Consider the following 27,498-nt stretch of genomic DNA (forward strand, 5'->3'; position numbering starts at 1 on the left):
TATTCGTATCCTAATATAAAAATTTTGCATTTAAAATAATATAAGAAATTTAATGCTTAAAAATAAAAACACACAAATTCCAAGAAATAATTTCTTTTTTTTAAAAAAAAACTTGGTATCCGGCCTTAGGACCGACTAATCCAATGGGACCAATCCCACCGCCCACTTGCGAGAGCCCCATTTAAAGCCAAAGTTTTTTTTTGCTCTGTATGAACTTAGCCCACCGAAATTGGCACCAGTGGGAATCGAACCTGAGACCTTGAGAGGAGCATACTCCAAGGACCCAAGCCAACACCACTCGACCAACCCCAAGTGGGTTCCAAGAAATAATTTCAATACTTGCTTCCTTGGTATTCTCCATAAATTTTTCTAAGAAACAATGCTAATTCAATCTTAAAAGACTATTGTAAAACAAATAATTAGAGGACACAAATATTATTACTCTTTTGCTGAATCCATTGAAACCTAAATATATTGTGTTCCCTGAGGGACAAGTTTTCATTCAAAGCCATTGGAAGCACTATTTGCAATATCTCTTTCAATTATGTGGATTAAGAGAAGAAGAAAAAAATCAATATATTAAAGTATAATAAAAAATAGAAGAAAAGTACAGATAGGAAAAAAAAAACTAATTTATTTTTCCTATTGACCAAAATGTAAAAAACACCCTTCTTTGAGTTGCACCTTTCAAACAAGATAACAATTCTTTGAGAATTGGCAAATTCTAAGTATTTTATCATTTGTCACCATTAAGATGATTAGAATGAGTTTGTGTCACTTTAATGTTCTCTGTTCTCCAAGAAGAGTCCACTTGTGGAAGTTGATATTCATCTGGTTTCAATGCCAAGGAAAATTCAGGCAATGTTGGAGCTGTCTCCATGATCCTGAAATTAAATTAAATTATAACATTTGTTTTCGTTAGTCCTCTTACTTCGTTAATTTTTGAGTAAATAGTCATTTTGAACCCTAAATGAGTAAAATGTTGTCACCATGCATCAAATTTACAAACACATTCTTAAGTGTCTCTTTTGTTTATCGACCAAAGTGACTAGTGGAAGACACATTTGGGGACTAACTATACACACATTTAGGTTTTATTTATTTATTTGGATACATTCAAAAGACTAATGTGACCGTGCCTCAAACAATTGAAGACTAAAATGGTTGTTTACTCTTTTTTCGTTAACTACAAGAATGATTAACCAATTGCTATTTAAGAAACAAGTTACTCATGAACACTGGAGTATTTACCTTTCGTGAGTGTATAGATCGCGATTTATTCGCACCTTGCTTGAAGTATCCTTAGGAATTTTTTCAGAGAGATACTTCATGGTCCCCCAAAGTGGTGGATTTCTGCATGATGATTACAAGTTAGATGGGGCAATAATACAGCACAAGACCAGCATTGTAAATTCTTTTCAAAAACTGTTAAGAGCTATTGTAGAAGAGAGGAATAAGGATATTTCCCGATCAAAATTGAACTGATATAATAAGTATTTCTTAAGTCGGTTTAAAATATGACTTAAAAACTCAAAACTTCTTTAAGTCACTAATATTAAGTCAGGTCCAGAATCAACTTAAAAATCATTTTTAACCGACTTATCAAGTGTTTTCTGCACTAGTCCTAGAATAACTAAGCAAAGTCTAGTCAAATATTGTTCCAGCCAAATTCGGTCTATAGCTGGAACAAATTTTGGCTAGAGTTTACTTGTCTCCCACTGAGCTCTGGATTATTAAGACCTCATCTCTTCTCTGAGAACCGGAAGATTAATAAAGTCATTATGGTAGAATGCACTTCATTTACTATAGGCAAAAGAACTTCATATGCCAATGCCAAATATATGTATTCTCTATACTATGGAGTTATGGACTCAAATTATTGATTATAAATCATTAAGGATCGACATTGGCATAAAATTTGTGCTACTAATCCAAATTAGGCTATTGTTTAAGCCATGCTAGAGTCCAATTTTTCCAATATTGCTTAACTAGAAACTTGATTCATAGTAAACTAAAGTATTACATAATGGAAAAAAAATGGTATTATAGTTTAGTATTTTTACATGCACAACACAATCACATAGATTTCATTTGCATTTCAGGTTCATTATTATCCCCTACTTTTGTCATCCACATTCGCGCAGTTAGCAGAAAGTAAAAACCTGTTTTCTGAAGACAAATCATGTCATAGAAGTGTGTAAAGGGGAAGACAATAGATAACCTTGACAATGGAGGAGACGTGTTGAATGCGTCACACAATTTCTTGCTTTCTTTGAAATATTCATCTGCTGCTTGCAAAGCAGCTACTGCCATCCCATGAGACTTCTCTGTATTTCCCTCATCAAGAATCAAACCATGATAATAATATGCTGCAGCCTGGTAACATACCATTACAACAAACATTTTCACAACATCATTCATATAACTTGCTTTTGTTGAATCCCTCTCTTATACTCATTCCTGAATTACGTATGAATATGCTAAATTTACAGTAAGATTCAATCCCCTCAACTTCGCAATTTGACACATAAACTCCGTATTTAAAATCGCAGATGTAGTCCATGAGGTGTCAATTTAGTAGTAAGAGTCTGGCTTTATAACCTTAAGCGGTAGTATTCAAATCCCTTTAGGACGGTTGTAAATGTAGAGGAAAATAGATTATTAAACCAATTTATACTTTCATCTGAATTTATTTGCAGTAGAAAATCAATAATTCAGAAAATTTTGTCTGTAATAATACTACTATATGCAGAAGACATAATAACCGAATACCAAGATGTAAATAACGGAGGGGAAAAGCATATACCTTAGCTTCAACATATTTCCATTTGACAAGAAGGTGATGTTTTTCGCCCCAACCATTTGATAGCGGAAGGTTCATAATGTTATCTTGAGCCTATAAAACCAAAGGTGTAATCAAGGAAATGTATGTAACAGAAAATGCACACATGTTAAACACATAAAATCAGCTTATAGAAAAGAAAAAACATGTCTAAGGACAAAATAATACAATCCAGGTCCAAGGGGAACCAAGTCACCTGTTGCCAACATTTCAACATCTCGCATGCAAGTCTACGCTTCACTGCAAGAGTTGCTTTAGCACTATCAATCGCCATTCCAAGTTGTATATCTACACCCTAGAAAAGTAATTAAAAGCTAATAAATAAACATCGAAAATGGATGTGAACAAGATTATCAGTATCTAGTATCTAAACATTAAATATATTCATCTTTTCCTAGTGAAAGATTCACCAAACAAACTAATTTTTTCGAATCACAGCATTGAGAAAATTTTATGGTGGACAAAGAATGCAATGTCAATATTCAATGTTTTCAGTGTTGAGGTAACAATTTTTTATCTCCATGGAAAACATGCGCATGATATTACGATAGATGCATTATTATACTCCCTAGCAATGCTAAATCAACAGTCGGCGTACTCAAACTAACTCTGTGAGAAGAATAACTAAACAAATTCTGCTCGTTAGAGAAACACGTTAGCTATATCCATCGAGCAGAAACAAGACAAATGACGTACACTTGATGAGTCCGGATAAAAGAAACATCAATACCTGTCCTAACGCTTGTAGAGATTGTGCTCGGAGAACTCCTTCTGCTAGGTCAACTGGTAAGTTTCTCCTAAATCAAAACCAAAGTAATACACATCAAAGAAATGAAGAAAATTGTTTAGATTCAACAAAACAAAAAATATGACGATCAATTCGTTGCATAGATTAGATAATGTACAAACCTGAGTTCTGCAGGTAGCTGTGGAAGAACATGTTTGACAGCACAATCAAGATATCCAGAAGCCTTTAAGAAGATATCAATAGAAGTTCGTCTGTTTTCTGTTAGCAGATACCAAAAGCTGAACTTCATATAATTGGATTTGGACAAAAATGGAAGGAAAAAAAAAAAGACAGAACCTATAAACTTATTTTTTTCAGTTTAATTTGACTATTGTGACAAATTAGTAATTACTAGTCATTAAAATGTACGTGCACACATACAGAAGAAACAAGATTATTTCGAGTGTAAAGCAACACAATTTTGAACAAGAGGTTCTCCTAGCTTGATTGTTGCACGTATTCGCACCCATAAAAGCATGAGCATTGCACCAGTTTGTGGATAATGCAATTGCGTTTGACCACATTTCTATTAATGTGCACCACTCCAAATTTCTCACTGATCTAAAAGTTTGTTATGTTGAAATTACAATTCTGTCTGCACCAGTTAAATCTTTGCATATTTCTCAACTTGAATCGATTATACAACAATCATTGCTGCGATTTCATTTTTCTGCGTCTGTCTTGGTATTGTTTCAGCACCAGATCAGACACCTGCTTTGTATGCATGGTGCATAGTTGCATGTGAAATTCCTTGGTTCTCCTCTGCCGGATTTCACTCCTCAATCTCGATCTTTCTCACAAGCTCTCGCAGATTCTTATGATATTCAGCTCACGCCATAGCCTATGTGAATGGTGATTCCTTGAGCATCGAAATTTCTCAAGATGAATACATTCATGGTATTGAAGGATGCATGGAAGATTGATCACGAGAAAAGATGATAAACCACTCACAGCAAAGGATCTTGAAGCTAAAACTCGTGTCTCTTTGGAAACCTTTAAGTCAATGGAAGTTGATTTCTCTTGGAAGAGGTTTCTTTGATTTTCAATTCTCCTCAACTGAAGACAAGAGGAAGGCTTGGTCTGTTGGTGCATGGAATCTATGCTTATCCAAATGGTCCTCCGGTTTCAATACCGTGTGGCAGCTGCAACCTTATGTTCAGGTTTGGATTCATATCGTGGATTTGTCACAGGAATATTGGCGACTTAAAACATTGTTTGAAATAGGCAGTGCCATTGGTACACAATTATCCTTGGATGATGCAATGCAACCAAGAACCGTTTTTTGGCCATTATGCAAGGATTCGTATTGATATGGATTTATCAGGTAGGACTTTGATGAAATAATAGTGGAAAGAGAGGGGATATGCTTTCTATGTTTAAGGTGTTTATGAACGACTACCCTCTTATTGCATTCATTGTGAGACAATTAGGCATTCAGTTGTTAACTGTAAAAAACTGCACCCTCAGATTGGAAAAAATAATAGGGCAGGCAAGAATGATCCTAAGCACACCAAAGAAAATCCAACCGTAAACGAGGCTTGGAGAATGAAATTCCGGCACGCAGTGGACACAATGCTACAGATGATGCTACAGCATGTGGTGTAGCATCACAAACGCTGAATAAAATAAAGCGATAAATAGCAGAATAATAAATAACACAGATCGTTTGTTAACCCAGTTCAGTGCAACGTCACCTACTCTGGGGGATACCAATCCAGGAATGAATCCACTATAATAGCTCTAGTTCAAAGCCCTCGACCAACACCCGGTACTTGACTTATCACCTAGACACTACCCGTGCAATCCTACCTAAGAACCTCTTAGATAATGAGACCCCGTCCCAAATTCCCTCTAATCAACACGTACCATGTTGCTGTCAATAATAATAATCAAGATGGAGACACTCTCCTAGAAACTAGACCACACTCTTGCTTAAAAGCTTATGAGTGAATCACACACACTAACTCCGTGCTTAAAAGCTTAGGAGCAGCTTACAATAAACAACACAAACCCAGTCCTAAACTTGCATCAGAACGATACAAGAAAAGCTCACAAAAGACACACACACTAAACCTTAAAACGCACGCTTTTATGAAATACAAGGTTTAGAAAATCGCAAGTTCAATAGCCTTGAGGCTTCACATATTTATAGTCTTCAATTGTCTTGATGGGCAAGTTAGGTCTTCAGACTTGTACAGCTGTGAGAATTGCGGCCAAACCTAGATTAAAATTGAAAATATGTTTTGTGTTGTACCAAACAAAAAAAATCGAACAAAAATATAATATAATTATATTTTTGTTTTTAATAACTTTCCTTAGGCCGACTTGGACAATTCTTGTGCAGTAAGTCTCGTCTTGCATATACACACGTGCTGGAATTAATATTTGAAGCAAATCTTGAACGAGATTGACAGAAAAAATTCTGCACTTAAAACAGAGCATCAGGATGCTGTACGAGGATGCTGCAGCATCTTTGTCCAGCATCTGGCAAAGTTGGCTTTTACAAAATGTAGCCAAACACAAAACCCAACAATCTCCCCCTTTGGCAAATTTTGGCTAAAACAACTTTGGCCCAGTGCATGGAGAGATACTGTCTAGACTTTCCTTCGAGTCAACATAAACACACAACTAGGAAAGAAAGTAGAACAATGCTAGGCTATTTAAACTTTCCTTCAAGTCAACATGAGCACACAACTAGGAAAGAAAGTAAAATTTCATCAGATGAAAAGATAGCTAGCACGTAAGCATCAGAGGCATGCAACAGCGGAACATAACACATCTTAGCCTCAAAGTACAGATAGAGAGAAATAAACTCTCACATAGTGGATTCAAGATCGGAGAAATAAACTCCTTAAAATTTTAGCAACGCCACAGAGAATAGGAAAAATAAATTCCTATATAAGCATGCATATTAAAAGTAGTAGAAAAATAAATTCTACCTACTCCCCCTCAATTTATGCATAAACATTCACTCCCCCTCAAAACATGCATATCACATAAAACATGCTATACTAGATGCTATAGCATTTTTCATCACATCATGCACAACAGATATTACTCCCCCTTTTTAGCCATAAATTCTGACAAATAAAGTCAGTATCACACAGTAGGAGCAGAACTTCCACAGAGTTATCAGATCATAGTGAAACATAGAGTGCAGAGAGAATCAGAGCATAAGAACTCATAAAGTGCATATACAAACCATCAGGGCATAGAAAACCTGGAGTATCGAACCCAAAGACATGGATTTATGCATGTTACAATCCAGAGAGCATCAGGGCGTAGCCCACAAAATTAAAATCCAAAAGGACATGCAAATAAAGCATAAGCAGGTCACATAGAAGGACTTGCGTCAGAGTCCTCCTCCTCTACCTCAGTATCACCACCTGCATTACCATCAAGAACACCAGGACTGACATTGGAGAACACCTTGAGGTCAACAATCATTTGCTTTATAGGCAAAACATCAGTTGACTGATTGACAGATGATGCAGCACAGTCTGCAGCATGTGTACCCTCAAACAGTCTAAAATCAAAAGATAAATCACAACCTCTCTTACTAGAAACACCAGCCTCAGTACAAATGCCAGGATGTTGAGCTAGAATAAAATCACACATCAGTGTAGGGAAAACTATAGGCATTTTCACAGCACATGACTTACCATGCAGAACAGTTTCATCAAGAATATGGAAACCAAGGTCAAGAGGTGATCTGGTCCCTACAACATTTATAAACCGAGCCAAACTTAAATTCCTTTCCACAGCAAGCCTTCTTTTTATCACAAATTTCCACCTGTCAACATTTTCAAAACGATGAAAGGAAATGTTGTCAATGGGTACAGGAGATACATCTTGAGGGATCCTCTTTTTCTTCACAGACTTCTTTGAGGATGCTGCAAGCGATGCAGTAGCATGTTGGTCTTCCTCAAACTCTGAATCACTAGAGGAAATAGTCTTCCTCCTCAAAAGCTTCTTCTTTGGCTCAGAGGGCCCAGTAATCTTACTCCACTGTCTTTTAAGACCATAGATTTTCTTTTCCTTGGTAGTCTTGACAGGAACATTAGAAACAGCTACACCTTTACTAGCATTGCTCCTTAACCTCCTAGTACTAGAAGCAGGAGTCCTCTCAGTAAGGTTGAGATTGTCCACATAAATAACATTTGAATCTTTCTCAGCAGATTCATCAACATTCAAAGGAACAGACATAGTTTTACCACTATCATCAACATAAGGGATCACATAGATATCATGAACAAAAACATTATCAGTAGTAGTTGCTTCAGAACCCTTTTCTTTGTCAGGAACAATAACATCATCTGGAGACTCGGGTATCACAATGTTATCCAAATTTTCCCGTGCTGCAAATGTTGTAGCATTATGTGCAGCATCTTTCTCAGGAACACTCTTCTTGACATGTTCCAACACAGAGTCATCTTTGACCTCAGTTGGAGCGCTAATATCATTACCAACAAATGTTAAACACAACAGGGGAGAACACCACGTAACTTTCTCTAACAAATACTTTCTCACTACAAGAAACATCCTTATCATCAACAAACACACAATTCTTACCAAATCTTCAGATGTTTCAACATTACCCATAACAGCGTGCATTACTAAATAAATTGAAGAGAAAACTGCACGCCACACTTGCAATAATTGCTATAACTCTTCAGATAGGCAAACACCAAGTTTGCCTCGTAATTTTTCAAATTGAACTGCATATAGAGCCTTAGTAAAATTATCAGCAAATTTTTCTTTAGTAGCAATATTCTCAAGAGTCACAATGCCTTCTTCAACTATCTCAGGAGCATCATCATGTGGGAGAGATGTTGTAGCAGCATCTGCAGCATCTAGCACAATTCCTTCTAGTGTATCATTTATTACCACATTTATTGATTTCATCATAGATTTGGTTATCAAGCAGGTTGACACATTAGCTTCTTCTTGAGGAACCCATAAATAACAATTGTCCTTTGATCTAACACCTTTCATTAACAAGTCACCCTTGTCATTTGTAACTAAACATTCAGACTTAGTGAATTTTACCTTCATGCCTTGATCACATAATTGACTGATGCTGATCAGATTAGCAGTCAATCCTTTTACTAATAAAACATTATCAAGTTTAGGCAAGCTATTGTTGCTTAGCTTTCCTATACCCACAATCTCTCCTTTTGCTCCATCACCAAAGGTTGCAAAGGTAGTCGGGTAGGATTTCAAGTCAACTAGAAATTTGTTAATGCCAGTCATATGTCTAGAACAACCACTATCAAAATACCAGTTTTCTCTTGATGATGCACTAAATGATGTGTGAGCAATTAAGCTAGCTACCTTATTCTCGGGTAGAATTACATCACTAGTCTTCATATCCATACTTTTAGGTTTCCATTCTTTCCGAGTTGGAATAGTCATAGGAGGTGGTTTAGGTTGAGAGTTTATGTCAGGATACCCATATAGTTTGTAACAGAAAGGTCTTATGTGCCCTTTTCTTCCACAGTGATGACATATCCAAGAGCGTCGTTTACCCTTATACCTGGTTCCATGATGCTGCTTAGGATGCTGCAGCGTCTTTCTAAGCATCCTTGTACTTTGTGTTTCTTTTGGATGTGTATACATGAGATCGGGATTATAGCCTCTGTGCTTGTTGACATTTTCATAGCTAAGCCCAATATGTTTAGGCTTTCGAACATTTTTCTCTAAAATTTCTTCTAGTTGACCATCAGCTTTATGAAGTTTATCAAGGTGATCATCATCTTTATACAACATATCAGAGAATTTTCTTAAACGCCAAATGTCAGCATTTAATTTTTCTATGACTTCCTTAGCTTCATCAAGATCAGAGGTTAAATAATTTACCTTCTTCTGGAGCTCATCCATCTTTGACATATTTTCAATTTTCTCTGCCTTCATTTGATTGATGGTTACCTTTTGTTTCTCGATAACTCTGCATATTTCTTCACTCTTGAAATAGAGTTCTCTGTAGGAATCAGCAAGTTCTTCGTAGGTTACCTCTCCATCACAAGAATCATTATCACAGTCATACTTTCCTGTAAAGGCCATCACCCGTTTTGCTGTATCGTCATCACATTCTCTTTCAGAATTTTTATCAGAATAAGTGGGTGACATTCCCTCTTTTTTAATTTTTAAAAACGTAGGACACTCATCTTTGACATGACCATAACCCTCACAATCATGACATTGAACTCCTTTGCCTTTGTTTGGTCTTGAATTTCTGTCCATCATCTTCAAGACTTTGTTGAATTCCCTACCAAGACGCACAATTGCATCTAAAATACTTTCATCAGTCTCCATGTCACTCTGCACTTCTTCATCATCAGCATTGGAGACAAAAGCAATGTTCTTGTTCTTCTTTTTAGTTCTTTCATTTGTAGCCACTTCGTATGTTTGCAATGATCCAACCAGCTCATCCAACTTCATCTCAGAGATATCTTTGGCTTCTTCTATTGCAGTAACTTTGATATCAAATTTCTTAGGAAGAGACCTAAGCATTTTTCTTACTAATTTCTCTTCAGATATCTTTTCTCCCAAGGCATCAAATTGATTATCATAGTCAAGTATAGTCATGTGAAACTCCTGAATGGTTTCATAATCCCTCATTCTAAGATTTTCAAACTGAGTAGTGAGAATTTGTAATCTAGACATTTTTACCTTAGAGGTACCTTCATGAACAGTTTCGAGAATCTTCCAAGCTTCTTTTGCAGAGACACATTTTTTTATGAGTCTAAAGATGTGTTTGTCCACCCCATTGTATAATGCATACAATGCTCTTGAGTTTGCTAGAGCAAGCGCATCTTCTTCTTTAGACCATTCCTCCACAGGTTTCAATTCAAGTGTTGACTTTCCTTCTTTGTCTACAATTACAGGGGGGTCCCATCCTTTCAGAACAGCTTTCCAAGTTTTGCTATCCATGGATTTCAAGAAAGCCATCATTCGTGATTTCCAATAATCATAATTGGAACCATCTAGAAGAGGTGGTCTGGTGACAAATCCTCCTTCCTTGTCCATATTGCCAGAAAGTATCTTCCCTGGAGCTCACCCAAAATAGAGCAGGGTGCCTGCTCTGATGCCAATTGAAATTCCGGCACGCAGTGGACACAATGCTACAGATGATGCTACAGCATGTGGTGTAGCATCACAAACGCTGAATAAAATAAAGCGATAAATAGCAGAATAATAAATAACACAGATCGTTTGTTAACCCAGTTCAGTGCAACGTCACCTACTCTGGGGGATACCAATCCAGGAATGAATCCACTATAATAGCTCTAGTTCAAAGCCCTCGACCAACACCCGGTACTTGACTTATCACCTAGACACTACCCGTGCAATCCTACCTAAGAACCTCTTAGATAATGAGACCCCGTCCCAAATTCCCTCTAATCAACACGTACCATGTTGCTGTCAATAATAATAATCAAGATGGAGACACTCTCCTAGAAACTAGACCACACTCTTGCTTAAAAGCTTATGAGTGAATCACACACACTAACTCCGTGCTTAAAAGCTTAGGAGCAGCTTACAATAAACAACACAAACCCAGTCCTAAACTTGCATCAGAACGATACAAGAAAGGCTCACAAAAGACACACACACTAAACCTTAAAACGCACGCTTTTATGAAATACAAGGTTTAGAAAATCGCAAGTTCAATAGCCTTGAGGCTTCACATATTTATAGTCTTCAATTGTCTTGATGGGCAAGTTAGGTCTTCAGACTTGTACAGCTGTGAGAATTGCGGCCAAACCTAGATTAAAATTGAAAATATGTTTTGTGTTGTACCAAACAAAAAAAATCGAACAAAAATATAATATAATTATATTTTTGTTTTTAATAACTTTCCTTAGGCCGACTTGGACAATTCTTGTGCAGTAAGTCTCGTCTTGCATATACACACGTGCTGGAATTAATATTTGAAGCAAATCTTGAACGAGATTGACAGAAAAAATTCTGCACTTAAAACAGAGCATCAGGATGCTGTACGAGGATGCTGCAGCATCTTTGTCCAGCATCTGGCAAAGTTGGCTTTTACAAAATGTAGCCAAACACAAAACCCAACAGAGAACATGATCAAAATCATGAGATGCAACATGAGGAACATGATCAGCATGAGATGTAGAATGATAACAATGGTAATCATGAGTAGAATGATGACCGTGTGAGATGCAAAATGATAACCATGATAATCATAATATGCAAAATGATGATCATGAACTCGGGAACTTGAGAAATGAAGCATGAGGAACAACCTCAGCAAGAGGATCATCATGATGAACAGTTACACCATGAGATGCAGTTTGAGAATCAAACTCATCAGGATTCACTGATTCAAATGGAGCTTGCTTCAGGTAATAACATTGAAGTTTCAGGTTTTGTGGTCTTTTTCTCCTAGTTTATCTAAAAAAATGTCAACATATATTTCGCGGTATTACTTAGTACTTACCGTCCGATACTTTCTGCTGATGACCATCACTGGATGATCTTGGAAGCAGCAACAAATTAGCCCGTGACAGTAGTAACATTGCCATCAAATGCAAAACCGACAACACCTCATACCAAGCATTAGACATGGTTGTTTCCTGTAAAGAGTGCTCAAAAGTAGTCGGAGAAAATTGATCAGCATTCTTCGGAATACAAAGTACCTTCCAAATTAAATCCAGAAACATGTATGAAATTAAGAAGTTACCTACCTCTTTATCATCCTCTTGATTCATCCAAACAAATTGTACTTTGTATTGTAAATGGCTTCCTACACCATAAATATAGTTAATAATCAACACTTGTCTTAAAAAGAGCATACATCAACCACAGGAATCTAGCGCAAGTGGTTGGTGTGCAGAGTGTGCAAGTAAATCTCGAGGTACTCAGTTCGATTCTTACTGATAAAAAAATAACATATGCATACATCATGTACTAAATACTCATGGACTAAAACAAACTTTACCGTCTTTAACTAATCCCAGAAGAACCGGCAAGTAATCTTCAAGAGCCTGCAGAAGAGTAGCCAGCGTCGAACCACCTGAAGACGAAATCAAACGACACCAATGCATCAATAAACTGACCAAACTTATTTATCATAAAATAATTTTACTTTTGCTTAAAAAACTAACCATGTTGAGTAACACTTTTTCTTTTTGTTCTTGTAATTGTTGGACCTTCTTGGCTAGCTATTACAACTATACGCGTTCTAAGAGCAGATAGCCGTTCAATTAAATTCTTCGATAAATAATCACCAAGTGATTGAATAAAATCAACAGGTTTCGGAATTCTTAAACCAGGAACATATACTGAAACTTCTCCGATACTCCCTGGCCGCCTTCTATTTCCACAAGAATCCTTTGGAGTTGACCCTATGCATCCCATGTCTGAAAATCTTACTATACCTTCTAAATGCAGATACAAATAAGTTACAATAAATCACTCCAAGAATCTCTATTTCAAAGGATATAATGAATAACTCTAACATCAAGTTATGTAAACTTAACAATAAAATTAATCTCAATCACTCATACATGTTTATTCATTTTGTTGAAGTATTGTGATTTTAAAGAACACTTACATGGAAACTAAGAGATTAAGACTAAAAAAGCACTAACATGACTAATTAAATGTCAAGTTGCCAACCAACAAAAAGTGGTATTAGGTTACTCACGAGAAGCATTACATTTAACTTGTAATGGCACCCTCCATTCTCCACATCATTACTTTATAATAAAAACAAACAAATATTTTATTCATTAGCATTATTTATATACCCTTTATTGGGCTCTTGTCATCGTCAGCATTAATGATTGTCACTTGTTCATCCACTCCTTACTAAGCTAAAAAGCTACTGTTGTGAATTCTTTAATAATCACACCAATAATCTTGATGTGTGGAGCAAATCGAATAAGCAATCAAAACGTGGAAATAGCAATAATAATCACGAACAAAAGATAAGTAATAAAACTGTAAGAACACGAAGCAATTGTTTACCCAGTTCAGTCAAAACCGACCTACTCTGGGGGAGAGAGCCACTCTCCGTTCCACTATCAATGAAAATCTTGATTACAACGATTCAATACAAAAGAGTTGCAAGAATTAGACTTCAATCCTAATTCTACCCTTTTCCCAAATCTCTTCCCGTGACCAAGAGATTTCAATGATAAGTGATTACAAGATGAAAGAATCAACACCCAAAACCTAGAGATGAACCAAGAGTAACCCTCTTAACCCTAGCCGCCGTTTTGGTGAAAGAAACCCTCAAAACTTGTTCTAAAAAAACAGAAAACGTGACCCTTTAAATACCCTGCAGCGATTTCCGCCCGAGGCGCAGCTTTTTCCGCCTGAGGCGTAATTTCCGCCTGAAACACCAAAATTTCCGCCTGGGGCGCCAAAACAGAGAGCCCCCTTTTTCCTGCTTCAAATTTCCGCCCGAAACACAGGTTTTTCCGCCCGGGGCGGAAAACAGCAGACTAGTGTTGTTTTTTCACGTTTTCAAGGCAAATTTGCAACAATCTCCACCTTGCCTTTAAAACGATGGTGATGCCAACTTCCCATCAACCACCGTGCTGCTCTCTCCACTTGTTTACACCATACCCTCTTCGGCCCCCGGAGTCTACCTCTCCGTACTCCCGAAAAATGCTTGCCTCCAATTGCCCTTGGATTTTTAGGACAATACACAAGGTAAACCATACCCTCTTCAAACCCCGGATTGTAGCTTTCCGTACTCTTGAAGATATGCTTGCCTCCAACCAACCTTGGAATTTTTAGGTGGTTTCACAAGCTGCAACCTCAAACTCTCCTTGTGTCCAACTACCTCCAGCAGTCTAACAAGTTACCAAGCTTGATCACCGTTGCTTCCACACAAGGTCTTCATAGCCATACCACTTTGGTGTACCTCCACCTCAAACCGAGATTCCTCCACCAAAGCCTTAAACCGGTATATCCACCATGTCTTCCACCTTGTAACGTAAAACTTTTCAACTACTCCGAAACACACATCAAGTCATTGTTAGTCTCCAACACTTCCCGGTTTAGTTCCACCACCTAGTAAACTTCATTTCACTAGTACAACTAAAACCAACCAATGTCACTAACAACCAACCGAAGTTTCACAACTTATCCACACCATGAGAATCACAACTAGTAACAAAGCTCAAGAACAATACCTCGCATTGTGTGAAAGAAATTCAACCATACCTTGAACCTTATAAGCTTTCCCGTCGCCAAGATGAACAAACTCCACCTTCAACTAGCTCTAGGGCTTCAAAGTACTCCTTCCTCAAAACACATGTGATCGGAGCATCCAAAGTCCATGACTTCAACTCCATTGATTGCCAACTTCACCACACTAGCACATCCGCATTCTCACAGTAATAAAGTTGTTTCGAACGTAATCCTGAGTATTATTACCACCGCCTCTCCAGGCTGATGTTGAGTATTATTACCACCGCCTCTCCAGGCTGATGTTGAGTATTATTACCACCGCCTCTCCAGGCTGATGTTGAGTATTATTCCACCGCCTCTCCAGGCTGATGTTGAGTATTATTCCACCGCCTCTCCAGGCTGATGTTGAGTATTATTCCACCGCCTCTCCAGGCTGATGTTGAGTATTATTCCACCGCCTCTCCAGGCTGATCAGCAAGCTATGAGTGTCAACTGGTGACTATGAGTGCTCCCGCACTCTCATAGCCTTCCTCCTCATCAACGGCAACATGAGCTGACGAACTACCGCTGCCCCTTCTCTGAGGACAGTCCTTCTTGAAGTGACCCGGATCCTGACAATAGAAGCATCTGAACCTGCCACCATTATCACCTTTTGGCCTAGACTTTGACCCATATTTCTTCCCCTTTCCTCTACCGTCGTTCTCACTTCTATCCCTCATCACATTTAACCCTTCCGCACTATCATCAACCCTCAAGTCTCTCAACTTTGTCAACTCCTTGGTCCTCAAAGCTGATTGAACTTCATCCAATGTGATAGTACCTTCTTTGCCATAAAGCAACGCATCCTTGAGATTTTCAAGTGATTTGGGTAAAGCACACAACAAATGAAAGGCCTTGTCCTCGTCTTCCAAATTCACGTCAATGTTCGCCAAGTCGTCAATGATCTTGTTGAACTCTGAAAGTTGCTCCACCACAGGCTTGTTCTCCACCATTCGAAAGAAAAACAACCGTTCTTTCAAACACTGCTTATGTGCCAAAGACTTCGTCATATACAATGCATCCAACTTGGTCCACATAGCCGCCGCAGTTTTTTCTTTAGCTACTTCCCTCAACACATTATCCGCGAGGCACAAGATAATGACACTCAAAGCCTTATCATTCATCTCGCTCTTTTCTGCGTTCGAGAGAGTATTTGGCATATTCGATATGCCCAACAATGCTTCAACACACTTTTGTTGTGTTAATATTGCCCGTACCTTCACCTTCCATAAACCGAAGTCATTTTTACCGGTGAACTTCTCAATCTCCCACTTAGAACCCATGATACTTAATTCGTTTGATCCTTTGCCCCACGGTGGGCGCCAATTGTTGTGAATTCTTTAATAATCACACCAATAATCTTGATGTGTGGAGCAAATCGAATAAGCAATCAAAACGTGGAAATAGCAATAATAATCACGAACAAAAGATAAGTAATAAAACTGTAAGAACACGAAGCAATTGTTTACCCAGTTCAGTCAAAACCGACCTACTCTGGGGGAGAGAGCCACTCTCCGTTCCACTATCAATGAAAATCTTGATTACAACGATTCAATACAAAAGAGTTGCAAGAATTAGACTTCAATCCTAATTCTACCCTTTTCCCAAATCTCTTCCCGTGACCAAGAGATTTCAATGATAAGTGATTACAAGATGAAAGAATCAACACCCAAAACCTAGAGATGAACCAAGAGTAACCCTCTTAACCCTAGCCGCCGTTTTGGTGAAAGAAACCCTCAAAACTTGTTCTAAAAAAACAGAAAACGTGACCCTTTAAATACCCTGCAGCGATTTCCGCCCGAGGCGCAGCTTTTACCGCCTGAGGCGTAATTTCCGCCTGAAACACCAAAATTTCCGCCTGGGGCGCCAAAACAGAGAGCCCCCTTTTTCCTGCTTCAAATTTCCGCCCGAAACACAGGTTTTTCCGCCCGGGGCGGAAAACAGCAGACTAGTGTTGTTTTTTCACGTTTTCAAGGCAAATTTGCAACAGCTACGTAATAATCTGATTCACAGGTGATTGATGCTGGACTTGATAGGGAGAATCACTGTTCGATCCTCCGCAATTGTGATTGGAAGGAGAGCTGAAATTACTTACTGTCATAACTGACCCCAAACCAGTTTATGGAGATGTATGTTTTCATAAGCCCTCTCAAGCAGAGTCAGTAGTGTTTATAATCAAGAGGAGTGCTAGCAACACACTCTTTAACAAACACACTCCAACACACTCTCTTTTATTGGTTGAAATTCACATGGGTCCCATAAAATTTATATGGGTCCACATTTTTTTATGGGACCCATGTGAATTTCAACCAATAAAAAAGAGTGTGTTAGAGTGTGTTTGTTAAAGAGTGTGTTGCTAGCATTATTCTTATATCAATACATAATAAAAAAAATAAGACAATCCAACCATAACCTTAATCTAATATGTAAAATTAAGCACCATTTAACAAACAAACCTTGTCCTTTGCCTTGGTTGTTGACTAGTCAAGTCAAAAGTTATGGTTTTTTCTGCACATAAAATTCACTGGTTGGGACTTAAATTTAAAAAAGAAAATTTAAAAAATAGAGATAAAAAGAAATAACATCACAAGAACAGCATGAGATATGACAAGTGATGTCCGTGTCAATGTTTAATTAATTAATTATGCCAACAAGACAAGAAAAAAAAGTTCAATAAATTATTAAACCAATGCTTACACGGTTATAACAACACTTAAAAGGTGGCTTCAAGTAATAAGTTTATAGATTTGTCAAAAAAAAAAAAGTAATAAGTTTATAGATTGTATATTTCATGAAGAAAAGAGATGAAATTCAGCAAAGAAGGACAATATTGAGGAAAGGGTATCCAAAAAGAAATCCAAAAGAACTAAACAAGCAACAATTGGAGAAACACGATTTATTTATCTCTTTGGTGTGCCAATTCATAAAACAACTTGCCTTTTGGCAGCTTCACAAACAAAATAAAAAAATTTATGGTTTAATTACATTTTTAGTCCCTTATTTTACAAGATCCATGATTTTTTTCATTTTTGGTCCCCCATTAATCAACGGGTAGGAAAATAGAGGATCAAAATAGAGGGGCAAGAATGTTTAATTTTAAAATAGAGGGACCAAAATCGTGGAACTTGTAAAATAGGAGGACAAAAAATGTAATGAAGCCCACAAATTAAATATGTTTTTATTTCTTCAAAATATATTAATTTTTATTTTTTAGTCATTTTAAAAAATTTGGTTTAAATTTTGATCCTCGAAATTTTTTATTTTCAATTTAATTCCTATTTTTTATTTTCAATGTAAGAAAAAGTTCCATACTATGTTCAAAATAATTTTTTGTGATAACATATTATTAAACTTTAAAATATAATTAGTTTAACAATATTACTATTTTTCAAGTAATCTAGTGACTAAAATTCCCCCTTTAAGATGAATAAATAGAGTGTTCGGAGTTCATATGGACGGTGACTTACATGTCACGTCAGCATATGAGGTAAGACACGCCGACATGACATGTGAGTCATTATCCACGTGTGCGTTGACTTGGTCAAAATCAATTGGGGTTTACCATTTGCAAAATGGTAAAGTTAGGGTGCCAAAAGTGCTATTATGAAAGTTATAAGGGCAAAATCGTAAGTTTGTGAAAGTTTGGGGGTCAAAAGTGCAATTTAGCCTTTTAATTTTATTTTTTTTTGAAAGGTTGAGATCCACACTTCATTCCCTCTAGTGAAATTGTGACTGCTGCGAACATGCAGAACTAGATGGTTCCTCTGGTGGGGATGATGAGTTTAGGTACAAAGGTGAAGAGTACATCTAAAAAAATTAGCACTCCAACGTTGAATTAGTAACAACTTACGATGAATGTGTATGAAATGTGTTTACCAACTGATTTGAATAATCGTCTTGTGGGTTCCACTGTATGAGTGAAACGATAAATACATATCTCATGACAGATGTCATTTATCCTCTAGGGGCAGTGCAACATAAAAATATGATGGACAATGTATCATGAGAGTGATGCGCCAACTCATTGTGTCATGTAAGCAATTTTTAACGTCAACCAAAGTGACCGATATATATTACATACTCCTTCCGGTCTCGAATATAAGCAACAAAACAAAAAAATTGAAGGTCTCAAATATAAGCAAAAGTCTATCACATTTATTATGTTTATTATCAATATTCCATGTTTACCCTTAATGATTACACTGTTTTCACGGTTTTCAACAAAAGATAAAGATAAAAGTGGAAATGTGGTAGTTTTTGTTCTTATGATTCAATGCACTTTGTCCACTTTTTTAAAGGGTGTGTGTTTTTTTTTTTTTTTTTTAAATTTTTGCTTATACATAAGACTAGCGGGAGTATATATATGAAAAAAAATGTATTTTTCTTTCGAGTAGAGACCACAATAAAAGCTAACCAATTTTTTTTTCTTTCCTTTTTCATATCAATTTTGAAATTGCTAGCAACATAAATATCTTATGCCCCCCCCAAAAAAAAAATACTATATCTTACCAAAAAAAAAACATAAATTAAAATTAAATATATAGGAACATATTTTGAATACACATTCTTACCAAAAAAATATTTTGAATACACATTACACACCATTTCCCTCGTCAACAAAGCAACCTCGGCTAGGGTTTCAACTCAGTCAGGTAACCGTTCTTTCTCAAAACCACCGTTTCCTTCAATTTGTTTTCCAATTTCATTTCTTGCACTGATTTCAATTTCCTACAGTTTTCCTGCTGCATTGTTGTTAATTTTGTTGCTGAAGAATGGATCCAAAAGTGTGTAATGAATCAGTGAAGAACGATGCTTCAGATTTCAAGCACGAGAAGATTCTACACACAGTTGATAAATCAATTGCATGTCCCACTCCAGATAAGAAGACTGAACAATTACCCATCAAATTCAAGCATCCCAAAACCCAGCTTCCAGAAAAGTATGAACTGTTGAACCCTAATTAAATTCAACAATTTTCCAATTTTTAAAGAAATTGTTTGATTTTTGAAATTCCATTTTTTTTTTTTTTTGAATTTATGTATTTTTTTTAATACAGGTACAAGACCATTGCTGATTTGTTTAGTCATATGAGTTGTGCACTTAGATTGCTGCATCTGCGGAAAAAGTCTCCAACTTTTCAAAATATTTGCAACAAGGTTGAAATTCTTGCCAAAAGGTGATTGTTTTGTTTTGAAATTCCCCCAAATTAATTAATGGAGTATTTTGATATTTTTCCTCTAGTTAAAATAATCTTTATATGTGTATGAGTGAATGAGTTTGCGTGTAAGTGCATCAGTGTTGTCAAATAGTGAATATAGTGGCACTACAATGTAGAATAATTTTAACAACCACTTTTGTTCTGCGATACACAATTTTATTCTGATGCCTATGGCAGTGCTATACCACTGTAATGTAGCGGAATTTGAACCAAATGCTATTTTTCGCGATGCACGATTGACCACATTAAAATGCACCATATGCAGATAAATTTAAGACTTTAGAGGATCCATTTCTTTTGATTTATGGATTAAGGTAGTGATTGTAGTGTTTTTTTTTTCTTCAGAAATTTCTCCTATGCTCATCTAGCGCAGATGAAGTATATACTTCCTGAAGGTATAGAAATTGAAAAGGTGGTTGTTGTTGAAAAGAGGAGCTTGTGTATGAAGCCGGATTTGAAGATCACCTTAGTATTTGAAGTTCTAGATGATCACTCTGAACAGTCTGCTTATATGGCTCTTGGACGATATTTTAATTCCAGGCTGATTAATTTTTTTAATCAGCATCCCGAGGTAACAGTTTTTATTGTAGAGTCTTGCTCTTGTTAGTAATTTTCTGTATTTAAAGGAGTGGTTTACATTATCTTAACAGTGGTGTACGGGATCTTATTCAATTGTTAGCTTTGATTTGGATTGTTAATTTAGATGCTTCGAGTCTGCAGTCTGCAGTCTTGACTCCAATCTGAGGGAGTTATGGAACTTCATTCGTTGTGTCTGAGTTATACATCGGACAAGGTTCAACATAATCAATGTAATACTGTCATTTTTTGGTATCATAGTCCCGGTTGTGGAATTCAAGATTATTACTTGTAGTGGTGGCATACAATATATCATTCCCTGCATATAGTACTCTGCTGTAATTTATGATTCCATATGGTAGGTTAGTTGAAAATGTATTATTGATGATAATAGGAAACTATTATTTAAGATTTAGTTGAAAACGGGTTGATGATTATGAGAAAGTATATGGGATTTTGAGGCTACCGGTTAAGCTTACTTTTTTGTAACTCCTTTTCCTTGTGTCAGACTTAGCTATATTTATTTTTGTGCTTAGTTAAGTTGACAAAATTTGAGGGACGTGAGAGTGAGCTAAGGTCTCAGGTTCGATTCTCTCTGGTGCCAATTTGGGTGGGCTAATTTAGCTTAAAAAAAAAAGTTGACAAAATTTGAATGTTTGACTTGTGCAAAAGAATGGTTTTGTTTCATTACTTTGATTTTAATTTATTTTTTTGGCTTTTTATTGTGGATATAAGGGTACTGATATTCCAGAAGCCACACTACCAGAGCCCTTTAGCCAGAAAGCTTGTAACTTGATTTTCAAAGATGGACCTGTAAATCTGTCAACGGAACTTTCATCGACTTGCAGTGAAGTTGAACTGTCGCTAAACAACTTACATTTGAGTCCATCTTTTAGAAGACATTTTTCTCAGAAGAATGTTACTGACCAGACTGAGCAAGTTCAGTACTTTTCAACATCTAAAAACTCGCTGTCATCCCATGAATCCGACTGCCTAGACAACCAAGAAAGTGAAAGCACATGGCAGAAAGAACGTACACAATTGTCTGATTGTGTCAGTAATCTTAATGCAGAAAAAGGCAAGCAGAAGGAATCACACTCAATGTGTTTTCAACCAAATGTTATTAATACACCAGTACATAAGATCTCCCCTCCATGTTCTGAAAGCCCTGATTGGAAAATTGTCTCCGGTACTGATAGTTTGTTGACACAAACACCTGCACTGTCAGCACCTGAGAGATTGGTGCTTGGTTCTGATGTTAAGCTTCAAAAAATGACTGGTCAAAAGTCTACTTCCTGTTTTAAGCCTGCAAAAAGAGTGCTTGACTTTTCACTCACAGAAGGCAGTGATGATTTGGACAATAGAGTAGACATGTCAAAACCTAGCCGAGGATGTTCTGAGGATTTCAAATCTTTTGATTCTGCTTCCCTACTTCAGGAGGTATGCTCATCTTGTTTTGGTTTTAATTTGGACTTATTCTTAAAACATACTTTGATATTCACTCATTATTCTATTTTGTACCTTTCAAAATCTATTCTCTCCTTTTGTCAAAAAAGAAAAAACTATCCTTGCCGGAGAACTCATCCGTATTTCATGTTAAATTCTAACTTGTTGGTGGGACACTCGTCAATCATATATTTAAGAGGGTTTCCTTGCAAATGTTTATTGAAAAAGTCATTTTCTCACATGAAAGTAATGGCTTTCTTGTTAATTGTTTCTCAATGCAGGTACAAGAGAACCTATATATTGGTTTGGATGCATCAGATGACAATTCTTCATCATTGGTGGAACTGGTTAATGTGATTGACTCTATATTTAGTTCTGTCAAAAGAACTTCAATCACAAAAGAGGAGCTCCTGCAAAAGATAATGATGAACTGTTTAGATTTTGTCGAGATTAGTATGTTCTAATTCTATTTATTATTATGCACACGATTTCTTACTAATGAACAGCATAGCTAACTTATTTTTTCCTCCCAATAGGCGAAGCTGAAGAGCAGATCGAGATTTTGGAAAAGATTGTACCGGATTGGATTTGCAAGAAGTTGGTTTCTTCTGGAGACACTATGTACTGGTGGGTCTCTTTATTTTTATGATTAAACCTTTGTGCTTTTAGATTAGCAGTCTCTTTTAGGGATGTGGAAATTTGAATCAGACTTAACATGAAATTCTGGCCTTCATTGAGAGGAGGGAACACTGAATTCTGAATCTATCACTGATATAATGGAATAGCAGAAATTTTGATGGCATTAGTTAGTGCTGTTGTGAGCCAAAATCCTCTGGCATTTAAGTTCTTATACTTACAGTTTATAAAACCTGTAACTTTTGCAGCGTCAAGAATGCGGTAGATTTGGAGTCAGTTCGATCAAGACTTCTCAGTAATGTGACCAAAGGAGATGAGTGAAAGTTTTTTGTTGAATACTAATGTTATTTATGGTATTGCAAATGATTGTTGGTAATGATGTGCATTGTATGGTAATTGTTGGTTGGATCTTTGCACTCGTTGTTTTGGTTACCATAAGCTATAGTGAGGGGGGATTAAGACATCATATCATATACACAGCCAAGTGTGAAAAGTTCATGTCCCTATATTATTTATATGTAGTGTAATTTTGTACAACACTAATTCGATATTTATTCGAACTTAAATTTTCTTTATTCTTGAACAAACTGGAAGGCCGTTGCTTCCAGCTCTAGGTCAAATTGTTTATCATGTTTAGTCAATTCATATAGATATTAAAAGTGATAAAGAAAACATCTAAACTAAGTTAAGTCTACATAAATCTAGAAGTACTATATGCATACATGACAAGCTAATGAATGAATGAGTAATACTATATGCATTACTTGACAAGCTAATGAATGAATGAGTAGTAACGGCGCCTTCTAGCATGGAAAAGGCTCCTAGGTCTCCCACCATGGGAAAGGACCTTTTAACCTGCATTTGTAGGTGAAACAGGTTATAATAATATAATATTAAGTTATGTTATTTACAGAATTACCACATATGACATATTTATGAAAACTGCCCAAAACAAACTAAAATTTTAATTTAAACACAAACTGAAAATATTGGGTTTTTTTTTTCTTTTAAATTTCTTCTTTATTTTGCAAGTTGACATTGACACGTGGCAACATGTTAGTCGATTAAGAATCAAAGTAATGTCGGGAACTAAAACAAAACAAAAAAATACAGTATATTTTTAGGGATGAAAACGTGTGATTTTTTTTTTACGAATGTGATTTTTTTTTTATAGGGACGAAAAAAATTGTTAATTCTATAGAGACGAAAAACATATTTAACCATTAACCTAAAAAGTCTAAATTAGAAGATGAGTTGACCTAAAAAATCTAACGAGATTCAATCCAATATCACAAATCTTAATTAATAGAATAATTGATCTAAAAATTCTTAGCTGGGTTAAATTTGATATAATAAATCTTAATTATTCAAATGATTTACCTAAAAACGTTTAACGATGTTCAATCCACTATAATATATCTTAATTAGTAGAATAATTCACCTCAAAAGTCTTAACTAGGTTCAACGCAATATAAAAATCTAAATTAGTATTGTTGATGAATTGACTTGAATAAAATAAAATTAACCCACTTGGGTTGGTCTGGTGGTATTGACTTGAGATATGGAAATGTGCTCCTCCTTAAGATCTCAGGTTTGATTCTCAATTAGTAAAATAATTGACCTAAAAATTATTAGTTAGGTTAAATCCAGTATAATAAGTCTTAATTAATTCAATAATTTACCTAAAAACCTAAATGTGTTCAATCTGGTGTCAAATTTCTTAATTAGTAGAATAATTGACCTAAAAAGTATGCACTAGGTTAACTTCTTCAAAATAAGTCTTAATAATCCAATGATTTACTTAAAAAGTCTTAACATGGTTCAATCCGGTCTAATAAATCTTAATCAGTCCGATAATTTACTTAAAAAGTCTTAATGATGTTTAACCCGGTATCATAAGTCTTATTTAGTATAATAATTGACCTAAAAATTCTTAGCTAGGTTTAACGTAGTATAAAAAGTCTAAATTAATAAAAAAAATAAAAAGTCTAACGTGATTCAATCTTGTATAAGAAGTTTTAATTAATCGAATAATTGATTTAAAAAGTCTTAATTAGGTTCTACGCAGTATAAAAAGTCTAAATTAGTATACGAATTGACCTAAAAATTATTAACGAGGTTAAATTCGGTATAATAAGTTTTTTTATAGTTTATAATTAACCTAAAAAGTCTTAACTAGATTCAACACGGTATAAAAAGTATAAATTAGTATACAATTGACCTAAAAAATTTAACGAGGTTAATCCTGGTATAATAAGTTTTTAACGGTCTAGTAATTAACCTAAAAAATCTTAACTAGATTCAACACAGGTAAATTAAATTATGTCCCTTTTTTAATCCTCGTGGGTAAATTAAAAAATGTAAGTTAGTATTTCATCATAATTTTTTTTAAAACTCGGTATCCAGCATAAGGACCGAGTAATCCGAGAGAACCAATCTCACTGCCCACTTGCGGGGGTCTCGTTTAAATTAAAGCCATCATTTTTGTTTTACTCTGTATGAACTAATTAAGCCAAAATTATGTTTTTTTCTTTATAATTTGCTTTTTTTACACAGATAATCATGAATCTAACAACATTTCCATATGATTCAACATTTTTTCTACATTTAAAACAATTATAATCTGAGATCCAAATTTTAAAAGAACAAGCAAAACTCAAATTTTAAGAATCAAAACATCTTCAGATTCAAATATTCAACAAAACCCAGAATGTTAAATATGAAATGAAAGAAATTTAGAGATTTCTAGAAGAAGAATAATGATGATTGGATATATGAACTAACGTCCCGCCCATCCTCTGTCTCCGTCGAAACCGTTCTTTTTCTTTGTCAAAATCGAAATAAAGAGACAAGTTTTTTTTTCTTTTTCCGGGTAAATAGTATTTTTCCCTTGTAATGTTATTGAGTTTTGTTTTACCCTATATATATATTTAAAAAAAATTGATCACCCCTCGTAATGTCAAGATTCTTCTCTTTTATCATTGGACAACTTGGACTATGACTAGATGATATGGCATGCCATGTGGCTTTTATTTCATTTTTTATTTATTTTCCATGTGGTAATAATAATTTTTTATAATTGATTTAAAAAAAACAATTTAACAAATTAAAAGAAAAATAGAAAACAAAATAGAATGAACACGGATACACTGAAAATTCCAACAACTTCATCAACAACAACACCTTTCTTCTTTCCCTCAGATTTCTTCATCATCTCAAAAACCTTTGTATCTGGACTTTGTTTCTTAAATCCCGTGGGTTGGATAAATTTCTGGACTTTAATTTCTGCAACCCCAACACTAAACTAAAGCAACAATGATGGTTCCCAGATTCGAAGAAAGTTGGTGTATTGGTTGTGTTTGCAAACTCAGATTCGATTTTGATAGATCTGTGCGGCGACGGTGGTGTCTCCCTTATTCTTCGGTGGAAACTCCTGCACCGTCGCTAGAGATTTGGCCATCGTCATTCTCTCTCTCCGATTCTATTCTCGTCGACTGTGTAGCTGGGTTTAAGTGGAGCTTGTAGAAGGTGGTGCAGTTTGAAACCGTCGCACCACCACCACCAGCACGAGCAAGAGATCTAGGAACCTTACCCATTGTGAAGAATTTGTGATTATTTTTCTCGCTTCAATTCGATTTGCAGCAGCTATAAGATTAAACCTTCAAATTAAAGGATTTTAATAAAAGACATGTTATATGCAGCAAATTCAAATAGTATCAAACCCAAAAGATTAATTTTTTTTACATAATACTAATTTCTGGGTTTTTGAAATTTAAAATGATGATACTGTTGGGAATAATGTCTAAATATTTTTTTTTGAAAGATTTTATATTTAAATATAGTTTTATATTTATATTTGAAATAAAATAATATTAGGGTTTATGATTTATATTTCTGTTAGAATATTTAAGATTTGTTTAGAATTTATTATAGGATTAGTTTCATTTTTTTTTCAATATTTGATTTGTTTTTATGTAGCTCTATATATAGAGCCATAAGCATGATGAATAAAACATGAACTTTAGTTTTCTTCATATAACCCTATACTTGGGGAGAGTTTTCTCTCTAAAATCACATCCTACCAAATTCCGCAATACCAAAAATACAAAAAACCATATCAGTGGCATCAGAGCGCTAAGGTTCAGATATGTGAAGATGGAAGAAGATGATGAAGACGAAGAAAAAGAAGAAACCATGAAATCAACAACCCATAACCTTGATTGCATCTTTATTATGAAGATGTGAAAAAGAAGAGAAAAACAATCCATAGCCAAAAACCATAACCATAACCTATACCTTTCATACGTTATATGCGAGATGGTTTCATGTATTATATAACCCATAACCATAAAAAAATACATGAAAAAAGCTCAAGTCTCATATGAAGTTGTAGAAAAACCATAATCATAACCTGCATTTTTCATATGTTATATGCGAGATAGTTTCATGTATTATATAACCCATAATCATAACAAATACATGAAAAAAGCTCAAGTCTCATATGAAGATGTAGAAAATAACAACATCCATGGGTAACATCCTATTGTTACAAGAAACATACTCATTCGTAAAGAATGTAGATGAATAAAAGAAGACAACAACAACAAAAACAAAAATCAACATGAATCTCACGCTGGATACAAGACAAAGATATTCAGTTGAGGATGAGTGTTAAAAAAAACCCGGTTTTTCAGCGCAAATCTCAGATCAGATACAACAAAAAGATATTCAGTCAAGGAGGAGTGTTGGGAATAATGCCTAAATATCTTTTTTGGAAGATTTTAT

The 27,498-nt window shown here is 35.5% G+C and overlaps 2 protein-coding genes across 4 annotated transcripts; one reads left to right on the plus strand and one right to left on the minus strand.

Moving 5' to 3' along the window:
- Positions 1-410: 410 nt before the first annotated feature.
- Positions 411-13,346, minus strand: LOC123909609. Of its 2 annotated transcripts, none has more exons than XM_045960481.1 (12): positions 13,210-13,346; positions 12,761-13,036; positions 12,595-12,669; positions 12,341-12,399; positions 12,094-12,229; positions 3,752-3,848; positions 3,573-3,639; positions 3,039-3,137; positions 2,807-2,896; positions 2,222-2,376; positions 1,252-1,353; positions 411-884 (listed from the first exon to the last, which is right to left on the minus strand). In XM_045960481.1, the coding sequence occupies exons 2-12, from the start codon at positions 13,011-13,013 to the stop codon at positions 737-739; spliced, it is 1,281 nt and encodes a 426-aa protein (XP_045816437.1). In that variant the 5' UTR covers positions 13,014-13,036; positions 13,210-13,346; the 3' UTR covers positions 411-736. The 2 variants fall into 2 exon arrangements, with proteins under 2 accessions (XP_045816437.1, XP_045816436.1); XM_045960480.1 differs by having other exon boundaries at positions 450-884; positions 12,761-13,033; positions 13,210-13,344.
- A 6,054-nt stretch (positions 13,347-19,400) lies between these two features.
- Positions 19,401-23,288, plus strand: LOC123911259 (CDT1-like protein b). Of its 2 annotated transcripts, none has more exons than XM_045962638.1 (8): positions 19,401-19,489; positions 19,572-19,776; positions 19,894-20,013; positions 20,401-20,626; positions 21,367-22,071; positions 22,359-22,530; positions 22,614-22,704; positions 22,962-23,288. In XM_045962638.1, the coding sequence occupies exons 2-8, from the start codon at positions 19,610-19,612 to the stop codon at positions 23,032-23,034; spliced, it is 1,554 nt and encodes a 517-aa protein (XP_045818594.1). In that variant the 5' UTR covers positions 19,401-19,489; positions 19,572-19,609; the 3' UTR covers positions 23,035-23,288. The 2 variants fall into 2 exon arrangements, with proteins under 2 accessions (XP_045818594.1, XP_045818595.1); XM_045962639.1 differs by having other exon boundaries at positions 19,451-19,489; positions 19,609-19,776.
- Positions 23,289-27,498: the final 4,210 nt, after the last annotated feature.

The sequence above is a fragment of the Trifolium pratense genome, linkage group LG2 (genome assembly GCF_020283565.1).
Source record: "Trifolium pratense cultivar HEN17-A07 linkage group LG2, ARS_RC_1.1, whole genome shotgun sequence".
NCBI lineage: Eukaryota > Viridiplantae > Streptophyta > Magnoliopsida > Fabales > Fabaceae > Trifolium > Trifolium pratense.